The sequence below is a fragment of the Gobius niger genome (genome assembly GCF_951799975.1).
Source record: "Gobius niger genome assembly, chromosome: 7".
In the NCBI taxonomy this organism is placed as follows: Eukaryota; Metazoa; Chordata; class Actinopteri; order Gobiiformes; family Gobiidae; genus Gobius; species Gobius niger.
This window is the reverse complement of record NC_136858.1, coordinates 34,341,741-34,354,855: the sequence shown is the minus strand read 5'-3', so window position 1 is coordinate 34,354,855 and position 13,115 is coordinate 34,341,741. Positions and strand designations below refer to the sequence as shown.

At 41.7% G+C, this 13,115-nt stretch overlaps 1 protein-coding gene across 2 annotated transcripts in view; it reads right to left on the bottom strand.

Moving 5' to 3' along the window:
- LOC306965966 (gamma-aminobutyric acid receptor subunit pi) overlaps positions 1-13,115 on the bottom strand; it is a 164,316-nt gene that overhangs the window by 35,850 nt on the left and 115,351 nt on the right. For both annotated transcript variants that reach the window (XM_079560587.1, XM_079560588.1), the window contains exon 3: positions 286-398. In XM_079560587.1, coding sequence (XP_079416713.1) covers positions 286-398 — 113 coding nt within the window. The remainder of the gene's footprint in view (positions 1-285; positions 399-13,115) is intronic.

Sequence of the window (13,115 nt, the reverse complement as noted above, 5' to 3'; positions counted from 1 at the left end):
CATGATGCAAAATAATACTTGATTATGTTTCCTGACAAAGGCACAATGTTATAGGATGGTTAAAAGTGCTGAAACAACCCACCACCACGTTCTGACCAGGGGACGACCACCTGAGCTGCTATTAATGGAATGAATTGGAATGACCTACTTTAGCAACCATCCCATGAACCCACATATAATTCTATAGGGACATGAATGCACAGGGATCCCAGGTGGTACGTAAAAGTGTCTTTCTGCTGAACATCCTGTCATTGCCCCGGCTGCGTTTGTCTGCAGTTTCCTTACTGTCAAAGAAGGGCCGCAGGTACTTGTTGTATCCTTTCATCAGCCGCTGGATGGTGGGAGGCAGGATTTCTCCCTCCTTCACTTCAGCGTTCAGCATGGAGCTCTCTAACAACCTGACAACAGACACACACAGAGGGAGAGGGAGGGAAAAAATGTAAAGTTAGAATGTTTTTATGTGCAGTTTTGTTTGGAAATAAACGTCAACTGCGGGTGGAAAAGGTAAACTCAATGTGAAATGTCTTACTGGCAATTGAGAGGAAAAAGTATAGTTAATGCATTGTAAATATAGGCGCTTCTAGTTTGGCGAGTGTTTTCTTGAAGTCCAAAAAACAAAACAGGTTTATCTGATGAAGGTACTGTCCTGTCCAAACAAAAGCATCCATCCATCCATCCATCCATCCATCCATCCATCCATCCATCCATCCATCCATCCATCCATCCTTCCATCCATCCATCCACCCATCCAACCATCCATCCATCCATTTTCTTCCGCTTTATCCAGGGCCAGGTCACGGAGGCAGCAGTCTCAGCAGAGATGCCCAGACTTCCCGATCCACACACACCTCCTCCAGCTGTTCTGGGGGGACCCTGTGGCGACACCAGGTCAGCTCGTAGAGACAAAGTCCCACCAGCGTGCCCTGGGCCTTCCGCGAGGCCTTGTCCCAATGGAACATGCCTGGAGCACCTAACGAGGGAGGTGACCAGGAGGCATCCGAAACACATGTCCGAGCCACCTCACCTGGCTCCTTTCGACGTGAAAGAGCAGCGACTCTACTCCGAGCTCCTCCCAGGTAACTGAGCTCCTCACCCGATCTCGAAGGGTCATTTCGGCCGCTTGTATCCGCAATCTTGTCCTTTCAGTCATTACACAAATCTCATGATCATACACTCAAAAAAGACAAACTGGTGGGCTGTTACATTAACTAAACTGTAACATGTATTATGGACGCTATACTTTCATGTTTTCAAGATAAACATAATAAAATCATGATGGATGCATGAAATCAGACAACTAACGTAATTTATTAAATTCAATCATGTTGTCCATATGATGGGCGGGAAAAGCCAAACGAATTTTGCACGAGAAGACATCGCTCTCGCGATACTTCACAAGGAAGCATGGGAAGAAGACCGTTAGGCATGCACATGGAGAAGGTAAGCTGAAATCCATTATCCATCTAAATGCAAACGAAGTACTATGCAGAAATACCAGTAGTCCATTATTTTCAGCGATATTTGGTCAAGATGATCGTTTTTTAATGTTGTCAGACTAAACAGTCGTCGTCACAGGGCTCTAGACTAGGTCGTTCGCGAACGTGAACGATGTCTGCAAACTTTTTTTTAATTATTTTTTTTTTTGAAGTTTGCACGTTTATCCAGCTGCACGTGCACGCAGGCGGAGAGACAAAGAGAAAGGACGTGAAACACCTGCAGCCAGCCCGTGCGTGAGGAACGAACGAGCGGTTTACACGAAATCAAGATCCCTGCAAACGTAAACTAATCCATACATGTAATAAGCGCACCTGTATCCTGTAGTCATTTTTTATTTGAGATCAATCCGCCATATATTTTAGGTTTTATGGATATATATAGTTACGCTAGGTTCGTGGAGTGAAATGTAAACAATGCGATCACACGCGGAGCTGCGATGCGTCGTAATGTCGTCTTTCCCACTCATCCACTCCGATTACAAAAACAACACAAGAGTACAGGAGTACAGGCTTAAGTTTTGACTGTATTCAGTGAGCTCTGGAGTCTGTATCTCTCAGTGCGAGGTACAGTAGCTTGACCAGAGCAGGAAAAGAAACGGGGGCGGGGCTGATCCAAGCAGCAGGGACAGGGGAGAGGCTATGCGAAAAACACTTAACATGTTTTACTGTTGATAAAAAATGACATGCATGAAACTAATATCAGCATTAAAAGTGTGTGTTGCTATAGTAACCAATGGTTGCACCACCTCGAAAAATAAACTTTGATTCCTGAAAACAACACAGAAAATAGCATTATTATATTATAGCAATTTCTTTCTTGATTTTAGTTGATTGGTGCAGGGAGTAGTTGAAAAAGCTCATTCAACAAGCCATGAATTAAAATCTCTGCTAAATTAGTCTGAAATTTAAACTGTAGGCTATATGTAAAAATAGGAAGCGCAATTTGGGAATCAAAAGTGCCGGCTGTTTTTGGTGAGCCAATCCAAGTGATCTGGTTCACTAAATTGTAAACAGCGCAGCAGCAAATGATAGGGAGAACTGTAAAAAAAATAAAATAAAGTGCTCTAGGATGAAAAACTTTTGCTTTTTTTTCCCTCTCCTCTAATGCACTTTTTTTTCTCTCTTTACAGTCTGTCGTGTAATGGTGCCCCAGTGAAACTAAGAATCATACTAGGAGAAAACAAGATTGATTATTCCAGGTGGAATTCCAGAGTCTGTCAGTGAACTTGCACAGCAAATAAAAGAGACGGTGTGGAATAGAGGGGGTTTTCAGGCTTCAATTCATGGATGCAGAATTTGGGAATGAATTCAGCAACTTGCTGTCAATATCGGAAGTCCGGGACAAAGGCTCCACACCACCTCCCTCCAAAACTCCTCCCTCCTCAGCTTCGTTCTCCTGCTCTCCAAGTGACTCCTCATCACTTTCAGCTGGCTGCACTTTTGATGCAGATATAGTATCTCCTCCCGAGTCGATCTTCTCAACATCCACTGTGTGGCCTGTGGTCTTTCAGGTTCCCAGGTTCTCCTATGATGCTGAGCTACAGCTGGACAGGGCCAATGCTGCTTTCAAAGCAACCGGAACTTTGTTCAAAGTTGATGTGAAACTAAAATCGGCCATTCTTAATGGCTTAGCTGACACAATCATCCAGTACAAAGTGTACCTCTCTGACTCAGAGTTAAACGATGTGGCAGAAGCTCTTATATCAAAGCATCCATGTTTGAAAGAGCCAGGTTCTGTCTCTGGATATCTCGGGTGGAAGCTAAGCTTGAAGTATAAACTCACTAACTACAGAACAAAGCTCAGGTTGAGTGCCCTGAAGTTATAGTAAATTCCCTAAAACAAAAGCCTGAAGACAAATGTAGTGCTGCCTATGGTGTGAAAAGTCAAAAAAAAAAGTGAATTACTGCCCAACCTATACAATGGGTGAAACAGCAGAGACACTAGAAGTCATAAGAGTGGCCCTCCTGTCAGAAGTACAGAAAAGAAATAACGACGACAAGGTGGCAAGGATGATGGACAAGACCTTCGCAGTCAGAAGGGAAGAGGTAGTCCAAGAGGCACCCATGATAGCAGATTTCAAAACAAGGTGGCCGGCTCTCTTCCATGTGTGTGAGGTAAGAATGAAATGATGGAATAAACTGATATTAATTTAATACACATTGCTACATTTGAGAAATACAAAACTCCTTCAGAGTGAGACGTCTGTCTTCCTCTGAAACCTTTTTCAACTAATTGTCATTTGTCATTGTAGGTGAGGTCCGAGTTCAAGAGAATCACAACAATGCATCTGCAGTCATGTTCTTCCCTGAACCGGATGCTAACTCTGCAAATCCAAAAAAAGGTGCCGTACAAGGGAGAAAAGTCAAGACCATCACGGTACCCAACCCAGGTATGATAACAATGGGAGAAAAACTGTAACTGTACTGCTGTTCAGGATAATGAAGTATTATATTTTTAAATTTCACTGAAAATCTGACCATTCTGGAACTGGCTAATGTTCTGAAAATAAGGGACATACTTAAATCAATTCCTGTACACTTTCACTGAAATGGGTGGATTTACAGGAAAGGTTGCTCTAATCTCTAAATGCCTTCAATGTTGTGACTTCCTGTGAATGTAGTTAAAAGTTGTCTAAGCTTTGTGAAACCTGCTCTGCTGGCTGGTTGAGATGGTGTTCCCTAACATTGTTATTTTGTTTTTTGTTTTAGCTTTTCTCTCTGATCTGCATACTAAGATGGACCACGCTGACGTTAGACGAGAATGCGTCCTCAAAGGTGTTTGCGTTACTTGAATGACGATCCGGTGAAGCTGGTGAAGGAATACATGGTATGTTAATTTATCTTTTATGCTTGCAGAGGTTTTGATCCGTTGGTTTGAATGGGGTTTCCTCTGGGTTCCAATCAGCTGTAAAATTTGGAAAGATAAGACCTTAAAAATCTCTTTGAAATCTACCTACTTGCTGTCTGCATTGTATGTAACAGCAGTCTATGCTCGTGCATGACGATGGAGGGATTGTAGCCAACAATTGTGGTGAATAAGCGGCATTTCAGCAAGTGCAGAGCATGCTGGTCCAGGTTAAAGGTCAGAACTACCCAGCTCGTATCCCAAAATGTTAACATGACACAGATGATGAAATCACAGTGTTACTGGGAAGAGAAAAAGAACTTGTGGCCCTTTGTAAACCAATAAATAAACAAAAAACAGTTGTTGTATTAAGTAAATAGACCTATTGGTTACAAATAGCATTACTATAGCTATATGTCAAATTTACTAATTTAATCCATTCGTCACGATGTTCTGGATCTTTTCTTTCAGTAGTAAATGTGATGTGTATGTATGGTTGTCCATATACAACGCTGTGAGGTTCCTTTATTGCACTCGTGAATAGAGCAAAACTCTTCCTTCCAATGGAGAATGAATGCGAACCTGGCACATCGCCATAACAACACTTTAAGCAACATAATAGTCACTAAATAGCCGGTTGTTCTACTATGATAGTCTGGTTTTAATGGGCTTTGTTGACACCGTGGGTAGCTGTGAACATTGACCGGAATATTACCATGCATGCGTACTGACAATGCTGATTTGGCTTGTATGGGGAGGAAAATAAATTATTTTACATTTTTATTTTTCGTTTTACAACTCCTTCTGTCTCTTCTGTCCAACCACCTGTCCACCACAGACATGGACTTAAAGAGATCCAGGTCTGGACCCTCAAGGTTAATCAAGAGGAGATTTGTTAATCTTTTGTTTTGTTTTTTGTGTCACAGACGGCCTTGGCAGAGACACTCTTTGGAATCTTCATCATGCAACATGAAGGAGCAGAGCCTGGTGATGACTCTGAGGATGTTGGAATTATTCTGGAGGGGGTGCAAGTAGGCCTACTCAATTAGTTGTTAAATGTACTTTTTGCTGTGGCAGTGTTGTTTGCTCTTGTATGTGCTCATGAGCTACCCTCCAGATCTAAAATGTACCTTTGAAGCATTGTAGAAAAGTATAATGGAACTAGATGGAAACAGACTATTATATATATCCAGAAAGATACAAGTTCTCAAAATGTTGTTTTGCCGTTAGTAAATAGAGAATCCTTGTTACTGCATTTCCCACTAAGAGGATTTCACCTGTTGTTAACCTCTTCCCCCCCTGCCATAAGTGCATTTTCTCCAGTTCAGTTTTACCCAAATCTAAAAGCTCCTTGACCTGAGAATTTACAGACTATATCCCAGTGTAACGCCTCATTTGAAAGCTACAAAATGTATCAAAGCAGATCTTTTTACTCACTTTTCTAAAACTTTTTTTGTCACGTTTCATCGCTCTTTTGTTGCAATTTTGGTGTTCTCATTTCTGACACTTTTCTGTCACTTTTTCTTTGCTTTTTTAAAAATGTTTTCAGCATATTTTTGTCACAATTTTGTGACACTTATGACACTTTTCATTTTTTCAAGTTTTTGTATTTGGGTAAAGCCGAACTGGAAAAATGTGCTTGGTTCAGGTGGTGGTGAAGAGATTTACATTTATTTTTCTCAGTTACATTTGAACTGGTTTCCTATACTTAAAGGGCTTTTTGAGACTGCCCATTGATGTTCTCAGAAAATGTCTCCTAAATATGGTATGGACATGTTATTTTGTTAGCCTGTGTTTCAGTAAGTTCACCAGCACATACAGGGCCAAAAACTTTGTAAAATGTTGCATTATTGCTTATTTGGAGAAGCAACTATTTGCCGGTGTAGACCATTCTTGGTCATTGACTAATATGGAAAATATACATTTTCATGGAAATATCTACTGCTTGTGTTTTCTTTCTACACTTTACACCAGGCAGTTGTAGACTTTGTTGATACTCTTCACTACAAACCTTAAAGTGTTATCACATAAATAGTATTCTTTGAAAGACCTTAATTAAATCATGGAAAGTATTTCCACGTGATTGAATGGCTTTTTTTCAGCATTTACCAATTCTGTTGGGCCAACTAGTTTTACTTGGGTTGGATCAACTTAATAAAGTTTTTGTAATTTCACTACTGTGAAATTAGTGGGTCCAATACTATTATATTTAGTCAGTTCTAGCCCTAGGAAACAAGTTAAATCAATCCCAATGAATTAATTGGTCCAACACATCTAAAATGAGTTGGACCCAAACCTTGTAAATAAGTTCAATCAACTCTAATATATGGCTTTGAACCAAGTCAAGTACATCATGTTGGACTGACAAAATTGCTTAATGCTGAAAGAAAGCCATTTAATCACGTGGAAATACTTTCTATAATTTTTTTATGTTCATTCAAAGAGTTGTTTTTTTGAGTGTAGGTGATTGTCGGAATGTAGATCGATCGGTAAATCGAGAGCTTTGCCCCCGACTCAGCTCCCTCTTCACCACAACAGTCCGATACAGCGACCGCATCACTGCTGACGCCGCACCGATCCGTCTATCGATCTCACGCTCCATCAGTCCCTCACTCGTGAACAAGACCCCGAGATACTTGAACTCCTCCACTTGAGGCAAAGACTCCCCACCGACCTAAACTTTAAGATCCATTGTATCTTAAAGTTTAGTGATACACTTTACATTTCGGTAAATATCTTCAGTCTCTTTCTATTATCTGTCGAGTTTACCATATTGAAACCCCATACAGATTCCCTACACGGCCTTTAGCGTTGGTTTCTTTGAGCGTTTGCCAGGTGGATCTTCCCTTGGACCACCTCGTCCTTTCAACACATCTGCAGGGTGTCAATTCAGCTCTACAGAAAATCTAACACACCACACAGCGCTGGAGAAAGAGCTTTCCGAGGATTTACTTGGCAAAGAGAAACGGCACGCGGAAGAACAAAATACGCCTAATTATTAGATTAGTTTGAATTGACTGCTCCTGGAAAAACTGGGAACCATGCATTCGCCGTTCACACTTCTGACTTTGACAAAATCCCTGCTTGTTTGAGCCAAGCTTCTCTTTGCTATTCTTCTTTCAAATTCGCAGTTTGACCGACGACCGTTTTGCATTTACAATCCCATTCACGCTCAGAGGCGAAGGGGCAAAGAATATTAAAACCATGAGGGGAAAAAAAAGAATCTAAGAAAGTCCATGTAAAGTCAAACAATCGTTGAACCAGAATATTAAATGATAACATGTCTCAAATTATACAGCCCCGAACCCCCAATCTACTGACACTCAGAGCACTTTGCATCAAGGAACCAGTGAGCACACATTTGATTTACCCTCTTGTTTATGGGAAGATTTACGAAAAAGTGATAACGACTATGTGGCCCCGGGGTGAAATCACACCCCCAAGATTTCCCATCTGATCCTCCGATAATTCTAAGCAGGTTTCTGGCATAACTAAAAACTCTGTTCCTTCATGCAGCTGTTGCCTTCTGCAGGAAACACTGCTCCAGCCTCTGCGTCACTGGTGTGAGAGTCCCTTCCCTGAATTTGCTGAATGTCTCTCCCCACTCTTCACCTCCTTCTCCTGCCCTGCCTAATAAAGCCTACAAGGAGGAGCTCAGGGCTGCAGAGAACGTTCATGTTTTTAAGAGCAGGCTCAAGACCCACCTTTTTAGCTTAGCCTTTAACTGACTAATCTATTTATTTAATTCTAATATATAAAATGTATATATATAGGAGGTTGTCCCAGGCGCATTGTTTTAAATGTTGTAATCTGTAAAGCACTTTGTGATACATTTCAGTATGAAAAGCGCTTTATAAATAAAGCTTGATTGATTGATTGATTGATTGATTGATTGATTGATTGATTGATTGATTGATTGATTGATTGATTGATTGATTGATTGATTGATTGATTGAAGCCCGAAAAATCACGAAACAATTGGGAAAAAAAGTGTTTGTTTCCTGCTTTTAGTCATAAATGATGATAAAAAAGTTACATTTTTATTGAAGTGCAAGCAGAACATTGAGCTATAAAAAGTATATTCTGCACTCTTGCCTTTTATTGTAATTGATTCATTTTTATGTTGATGTTTTTTTTATTATTATTTTAGCTGTTTTCTTGTCATTTTGTGCAACTGTGATGCACTTTGAATTGCCCTGTGTAAAAAGCGTTTTAATTTCAATAGTTGCAGGACAACACTTCATTTATGTATGAACACATTTGAATGGGACAAATGGTAAATGGTCTCAACTTATATAGCACTTTTCTACCTTCATCAGGCCCAAAGAGCATTACAGTAAGGAACCAGTCACCCATTCACACTCTCGTGCATACACCAATGTACGCAGACACCAGAGGCAAGGTGGGTATATATATAAAACCGATGCATTATTATTATATTAATGAACAGACAACTGTAGTGCTGTAAAATAATACAATACAGTGTCTTTAAGAAAGGTTTGACCCTTGAGCGAATGACTTGGTGGCCACTGGACTACACGATTCCTAAAGGCAGACGATAGTGCAGACTTTTCCGCTGACGAGGGGCACAATTTGAAATATCTCCAGACCTAGCGCATTAAGTGGGCTGTGCGTGGGCTGGACAGACACCCATGGCCAATGGCGATGTTATGTAGAACAACCTTTTTCCTCCAACCAGAGTCTTTCCGAGGCCGGAAAGGGGCAAGGGAGAGGGGTTGTGGGGGTGAATACGTGCTTTTGTTTGGATCTCATTTCCACTGTGTGCAGACTGGCAGTATATTCTCTTTCTCTCTTGGGATGAATAAAGCTTCACAAGTTGCAAGATCCATAAGTTCCACCAGGATGTCTGTATATCTAATGTTGTTGGTCCAATCTCTTTGCTCCATCCGTCTGCTACTGTACCTTTGCTTTTCAACCAAACACCTCCCAAGCCATTTATGATACTACAGTGAAGTCTTCTTTCACATGTAAAATATATGCAAGAGACTATTTGAAACCATTCTCATCTTTCCCTGCTTTCCATTTTCTTTCATGACGCTCATTTGTTTTTGTGCCTCCCGCCTTTCCACCCGCCCTAGTAGGCACATTGAACTGTAGGGAGATGATTACATTGCTAGCGGTTGCAGCAGGGGGAATAAGAGCACTCATTGCGGGTTGCTCTCCCCGGTGGTTTGTGTGCTTGTGTAAATCAGCCTCTAAATATGAGCGCTCCGTGGAGAGAGGAGAGGGAGGGGATGGAGAGGGGCCCAGGGGCACAGGCCTGATGTAAGAGGGACTGAAGGAAGCAGGATCGGGACGTGCACAGAGGCAGGGATATTCAAATGAAACGCACCCGCAAGACTCTCTGTCAATTCAACACAACAGATACGGGTTTCTGCGCTCATGCATTGTTTTTTTTTTCCATACACGAATTGATTACATTCTTTCCTGAATCTGTTGCATAAACAAGTGCAAAAAGTAATAAAATACAGCCATGACAGTTTTCTGGGTTTATTTTCATTCTTCCTATCAATCCCAGCCGTATTTATATGCACATGTGCAGTAGGTGCAATGATTTATTCATGGTAAACGCTACAAAGGCCCATTATGGTTTGTTTATGCGGAGTGTCACCCTCACTCCTCTTCATATAACCGGGATATACAGTCTCTTGCATGCGCACAATGAGCTCATGATGTGGATGAACGCTCAGTGGACTGTATTCAACCGATGCTTTGTAACCAGCTCCACTCAAAGTGCTTTACATCAAACCAGCATTCAGCCACAAGCACATGCATGAACACACTGTATGTATTACTGTAGAGGACAGTTAGGGTTCAATGTCTTGCCTAAGGACGCACGCAGTGGAGACTATAAGAGAGAGCGTCACCAGTCCGTTTGTGTAAGTGTGGTGCCTTCTGTGCTACTTCCATCTATTATAGTAAATAATGGTTTGACTAGAGGAGAAATAATTATATTTGGCCCTCGGTTGAACTGTCACTTCTTCATTCTGTACCAGGAGCATCTTTGCTGTTTATTATTCATGTATACCTGCACTCTTCTATTTTTCTGGTGCATTCTGGAACTTTTTATCTGAAGGAAAGTTTGATTTTTTTTTTTTATTCAATACATTTACAAAGGATAAAAACATATAAGGAAAAATCAACAGAGAAAAGAAAAGGAGACCAAAAAAAAAGAATAATAATGAAAAAACATGAAAAATACTAAATACCCCACACCCAATCCGTTTACAATTTGACATATATACTAAAGGGCTCAAGTAAACAACAGACATAAAAACATGAAAACAACATAAAAAAAAAAAAACAACAACGATATTTGTGCTTTTTGTGACCCAATGCCTGTCCGGGTGTTCAGCATGGCGTATTTACTTTTCGATCACGGTGGCCTCCAGATTTTCGTATAGTAGTTAGTTTCATAAGTTTTCTGGTGAGAAGGTCTGCCAGCAGTGAAAACCTACCCGGAACTCTTAAAAACAATTGATCCTGGAGCATCATAAAGGCCACTGTGATGGAAGGTAAACGCACCTTTAATATTTGAAATGGTGTGTCTTGTAAATAACTTTCTACGCGAGCCATAATGAACTTGAAACACTAGCAGCTTCGGAATCACCTGAGTTACCTTTATATCTGCGTTTTCAATTGCATTCCCCCTTTTCTCACTGTCTGCTCTGCTTAAAAAAAGAAAAGAAAAGTGAATTAATCTACAATGAGATCAGTAAAGTTCCATCTTATCTTCATCTACACTGATCCGAGATGGCTGCAGCGTCAAGACTCAAAGTTCTTCCCAGCGGTACCTACGTTGGTGCCATTGATGGACACAAAAGTACATCTCGTGTGCTGTCTTAACAGTTTGCAGAGTCTGTTTCAACTCCCTTTACGGAGAATAATATAACTTGAAGAAGCGCGCGGCAGCGACGATTCCGCTCCATTAGATCTTTTGTTTCATATGATTTACAAAAGACTATTCTGATCACAGCCCTCCATTCCAGGCATCTGCTTTGAAGCGAAGAAAACCAGCGCAAAAATGCCTTATTTTGACACCGCTTGTCACAACAGAGTCCTCTCCGCCGCCTATTTTTAGATCAAAACTCGTAGCCATACGCTGTGAGAATCGAAATGACACCGATAAAATGCATGATTTCCTCCGCGCGCTTAAACATCGACACAGGCTGTAAAAGAATGTTATATTTCCACATATGTTTGGTTCGGAGCGGGGAGGAGGCGCGTATCTGGGGCGGACAGGCAGGCTCTCAGTGGAAAGGCAGGAGAGGGTTGGAAATTTGGTCGAGGAGTGTCGAGCTTGTCTCACCTGACTGTGTCAAATCAGCTTAGACAGACGGCGCTCCGCTGTTGCCATGGAGCTGCAGGGAGCCACGTGTTTCAGGGAGGAGACTGGTTTCCTTTCTTTGAATTTAACTTGGCTTAATTCACCGCCACCACACCAGCGCCTGCTCCTCTATACAGCGTCTATTTGAAGGGCTTCGAATGGGACAAAATATGCTGCCAATCTTGATGCGAAAGATGCACCTCTAAAAAAAAAATCGTTGCTGTGCTGGAAGTGGGACTTCACCAGCTCGCTATCATGGAAATACTTCTTGCTTTGCCTTGACAACAAGTAAATAGATTAGGTCGTCTTCCAAATGCTTTATTTTGATAACCCACGGCAAGAATAGTGCTGTCAGTCATGCTTGCTATCATTGACATGGTGCATCTCAAGTTACCTCTTGTTATGTCTCTTATTTTAAGGATGAGAAGGCTTCCTACAATAAAAAAGGAAATCTCAATCATCTCTATGAGAATTCCAAAGTGCATTTTCCTATTTAACCTTTCAAATATGACTCAGGATGTTGACTAAAGAATTGCCTGACCATAAAAAAAAGTCATCAGCAGGATAAAACTAACTTTTATGATAGGTTCAGCAACGTTATGAAGGAGATCAGCTGATATACCTAAACATACTGAATGACCAGGTTATTCCATATTGTAGGGATGAAGAAATCCATGATCCATCCATGCATTTTCTTCCACTTTTCCGTTGCCGGGTCGTGGGGCCAGCTGTTGGAGCTGCCCAAATCACACTGCACCAGTCCCCTATGGCTCCTCCTGCAGGTGGTGGGTCCACGGAAGGACGGCCTCATGGTTCTAACCAGGTCTGTTGGTCTCTAGAAAGGGGCTCCTGAACTGCTCTTTGTCTGACCCGTCACCTAGGACATTTTTGCCATGGGAGACCCTACCAGGGGCATGAAGCCCCCGACAACATAGCCCCTAGGACCATTCGGGTGCTCAACCCCTCCACCACGTTAAGGTGGCGGTTCCAGAAGGGGGAAATCCAGGGATGACTTCCAATATGAAAACGTGGTTTACGGAGCATGACGCATCATGGATTTGTCACCTCAGAGTCCAGAGCTTTACTCTATAATCTTCGTTTGGGATGTGCTGAAGAAGGCTTTGAGCAGTGGCCACACTCTCCCATCATCAATACAAGATCTTGGTGAAAAATGAATGCAGCCTGGATCATTTTCAGTGTAGAAGCTTATTTAAAGGAACAAGCCACCGGTTTTACATACAGAGATATGTTCTTACCTGAGCTTAGACGAGTTGATGCGTACCTGTCTGGTCTTTGTGCATGCACTCAGTCAACGACCAAAGATGTTGTTAGCATTTGGCTTCTCCCACCTATAGCTCCAAACGGGGGTGAAGTTGGAAGCTACCACGCTCTTCCACGGACACTCACACAGACCGCTACGCATCAA